We start from the raw sequence: 3,908 nt of genomic DNA, 5'->3' as shown, positions 1-3,908 counted from the left end.
TGTGTGTGTGTGTGTGTGTGTGTGTCTCCTGACTCGTTGCCATGGTTTCCCTGGAAACCAGTAGGTGTTTCTGCTGAACTCTGAGGCGTTGAGGGATCAGAATGAGGAATTTGTTTCCTCTCGTGTTTCTGACCCGGGTCGTCTGTTTGCGTCCTGCAAGGCATTATGGGAAGGTTTGCTTCCAGCCAGACGTTCTTTACGCCTTCTGAGGGTCCGTCAGTGGCTTCCAGCTCAAGATTTAACAGTTTTAACAATAAAGTTAGAAATCAGGAAGCTGGAGCAGTTAGTTCAACTTCTGATCCAACAAACTAAAACTCCCACAGCGAGTCAGTTTGCTTCTTTTCTGTCTTATTGAGCCAAACGTGGCTGCAGCAGAGGCTCCAGCAGAGGCTCCAGCAGAGGCTGCAGCGGAGGCTCCAGCAGAGGCTGCAGCCTCCGCTGCAGCAGTGGCTCAGGCTGCGGCTGCAGCGGAGGCTGCAGCGGAGGCTGCAGCGGAGGTTCCAGCAGAGGCTGTAGCCTCCGCTGCAGCAGTGGCTCAGGCTGCGGCTGCGGCTGCAGCGGAGGCTGCAGCAGAGGTTCCAGCAGAGGCTCCAGCAGAGGCTGCAGCGGAGGCTGCAGCAGAGGCTGCAGCAGAGGTTCCAGCAGAGGCTGCAGCAGAGGCTGCAGCAGAGGTTCCAGCAGAGGCTGCAGCAGAGGTTCCAGCAGAGGCTCCAGCAGAGGCTGCAGCAGAGGCTGCAGCAGAGGTTCCAGCAGAGGCTGCAGCTTCTGCTGCAGCAGAGGCGCGGCGATGCAGCAAACCTCCCTGATCATCAGTCAGTCTCTGCTCAGCAGGTCCATCAGCTGATTGGCTGAGAAATGCTGATTCACTCAGTTCCTATTGATTTATGCTGATCATCCTGCAAGACAAAAATAAATGAGGTTTTATTAAAACATTCAGAGGGAGAAACATGAGTTTCCATTTATTTTCTAAATTTAGTTTTATTTCCAGTGAAACTTTCTTACATATCCATCAATTTGTTACTTTTGTTATTTATTTATTTGATTATAAATAAATAATGCATGTATTTGTGTTAAACCAATTCATGCTCTGACGTATTTGTTTAATTTTATTTTCCTTATTTAATTTTCTTTAGTTTTATTTACTTATTAAATTTTCTTGCTCTTTTTCTTATTATATTAAAATAAAATGTATCCTCTCTTTTCTCTTAATACTTCATTTTCTTGCATATTTTTTTTGATCTCTAATTTTCTTTAATTATTAAGTTATTCTTTATTTTCTTGTGCAGTAAATCTGTTATTTTGTAACCAGAACATTTTAAAACCGGAGGATTCGGGTCCTGAAAACCGATCAGTGATTAAAATGTTTTTGTTGAAGACGGGATGTTTGTCTCTGGAGGATTTGGGTTCTGCGGTTCCAACCACAGTAAAATTAGGAATCAGTTTCAGAACCATTTCCTCTTCAGAACCGACCCGATGGCTGCAGGTTTCTCGTCTTTATGCTGTTTGTAACCTCAGGTTCTGCGCTACATGGCGCTGAGGAACGGCAGCAACGCCACCAGCCTGGTTCTGCAGCGGGTCGGCGCCGCCAGGCCCGGCGGCCCGGTGAGGAGGCGGGGCGGCGTCCTGCAGCTGGCGGTCCATCCGGTGCTGCGCCTCAGGACGATGGTGCTCATGTACGTGTGGTGAGTATCGGACCCGGCCGCCGGTTCTGTTCCGCCATTTTAACCCTCAGTCCAGATAAATGAGGTTCTGATGTGGAACTGAGACGAGTTTCAGTTTTTGATTCAGGAAATCAGACAGTTTTAGTTTTATTTATAAAATTATCTCTTATTATTATGATTTTTTCTTTTATTATTGTTTTTCATAGTTTTGATTTTTTTGTCTTATGATTTATTTCTCGTATTATTGAGACTTAATAAAATGACTTCAGTCTTTTTCTCATTAAGACTTTTATTGTGGCGACTTGGTCGTATTTTATTCTGGTAATATGATTTAATCCTAATTACTTTTAGCTTTATTTTATACGACTTTATTCTCGTTTATTGAGACTCATTTTCTTGCAGTAATGTGACTTTAGTCTCTAAGATACTTAGCCTGGCATTAATGCTTTATAAATGTGATTTTATATTGATAAATTGATGTGTTTCCAGTTTTTTCTCGTCTTGCTGCTGTTTTCTAACAGACGTTGGACTGAAGCATCTTGTTCATCTCAGATGACATCATCTGCTGGGTGACATGATGTCATCAGGGTGTGGATCGAAATGCTAAATGTCCTTTGAGACAGTAGAGTTCGTGTTTTCGGCCTCCACGGTTTTTATTCCAGGACGGGAAAGTTTTTCTTTTCTTCCAGCTCCGATGTTCAATGTTCCTGATCTGATGGTATAAGATGGAGCTGAGGCCTGGTCAGCAGGTAACACTCTACCTGTGTGTGTGCTGCAGGTACTGCTGCAGCCTGGTGTATTACGGCCTCACCCTGGGAGCCAGCGCCACGTCGGGGAGTCGCTTCGTTAACGTGGCCATGTACGGCCTGGTGGAGCTGCCGGCCTACCCGCTCTGCATCTATTTCATCAATAAGAGCTGGTGAGAGCCGACACGCCTGCGGGGCTCCGGCTGCAGTCGGACCGGCGCCCCAGTCGGACCGGCCACCTGTGGGGCTCTGGCTGCAGTCGGACCGGCGCCCCAGTCGGACCGGCGCCCCAGTCGGACCGACACACCTGTGGGGCTCCGGCTGCAGTCGGACCGGCGCCCCAGTCGGACCGGCGCCCTGCGGGGCTCCGGCGTTAACGAGGCAGGGTGAACAGTAACGGATCCTGACCCTCCTGAAGGAAAAGTGTTTTATTCTACAGGCTCATCTGAATATTCACATGCTAGTCGGTAAACATGCTAATGGCAGCCCACAGATGAGCAGTAGCTCATCAAGCTAGCTTTGGCATTTAGCTGATTTTACAAAGAAAGTGAAAATAAGTCAACGTTGGTCAACATGTTGATCAGCCACATTCTACTGGAAGCTGCAACATGCTAGTTGCTCTAGTGATAGCCGTCATGCTAACGTTAGCCTTTAGCTAACATAATAAAAGCCTCAGAGACGTTTGGTCTCCTTCCTGATGTTAACACAGTTTCTCTGCGGTTTCCTGTTTCAGGGCCGGCAGGAGGAAGAGCATGTCCAGCTTCCTGTTCCTGGCCGGCTCCGCCTGCCTCTGCACCACGCTCATCCCCGAGAACTCAGGTGAGGTTCTGGTTCCTGCTGCCCGGGCCTCCTCAGGTCTGATGATGATGAGGATGAAGTTCAGTGAGGAAGAGGAGAGAGGGCGATCTGATGTTGGTTCCTCTTTATAAATTATTCAGAAGCTGACAGAAACTTCCTGGCAGATTCTGAATAATCGTCAGACGTCGTTTAGCTGTGGGAGCTTCCTCTCTTTCCGTTCCCCGTCATTCCCTCCTTCCTTTGTTATTCCTCCTTTCCCTCCTTTCTTTCCTTTGATTAGTAATAAATGTAACATCAATAAACACATTTCTGTGATTTTGTTTGCTAGAATTTAATGATTATTGCTTCTTTCATAACTGCTGACTGAATGTTATGATGTAAAACTCTTTGACCTGCTTTGTTGCTGAAATGAGACATAATGAAAAACTTGACTTCTTCATTCCTTCCCTTCACTCCTCCTTTCGTTTCTCTCTCCTCCTATCCTCCCTCCTCCTCTCCTTCCCTGCTTTCCTTTCCTCCTCCTTACCTTTCCTCCCTCCTACTCTCCTTCCTCCTCCTTTCCTTTCTTTCCTTTCCTCCCTCCTCCCTTCCTTCCCTCCTCTCCTCCTGCCGCCTCCTCTCCTTCCCTCCTTTTTTCCTTTCCTTCCTTCTCCTCTCCCTCCTCCTCTCCTCCTCCTCCTGTCCTCCTCCCTCCCTCCTCTCC

General features: G+C 47.4%; 1 protein-coding gene across 1 annotated transcript in view; it reads left to right on the top strand.

Annotated features, from left to right (window-relative positions):
- The window catches only part of slc22a15 (solute carrier family 22 member 15), a gene marked incomplete at its 5' end in the record, with an annotated part of 15,337 nt that overhangs the window by 5,726 nt on the left and 5,703 nt on the right, over window positions 1–3,908 (top strand). Inside the window, 3 exons of the mRNA XM_008430546.1 lie at window positions 1,516–1,682; window positions 2,440–2,580; window positions 3,141–3,226. Of these exons, the coding sequence (XP_008428768.1) occupies window positions 1,516–1,682; window positions 2,440–2,580; window positions 3,141–3,226 (394 nt within the window). The remainder of the gene's footprint in view (window positions 1–1,515; window positions 1,683–2,439; window positions 2,581–3,140; window positions 3,227–3,908) is intronic.

The sequence above is a fragment of the Poecilia reticulata genome, linkage group LG15 (genome assembly GCF_000633615.1).
Source record: "Poecilia reticulata strain Guanapo linkage group LG15, Guppy_female_1.0+MT, whole genome shotgun sequence".
NCBI lineage: Eukaryota > Metazoa > Chordata > Actinopteri > Cyprinodontiformes > Poeciliidae > Poecilia > Poecilia reticulata.
This window is presented reverse-complemented; position numbering and strand designations above follow the sequence as displayed.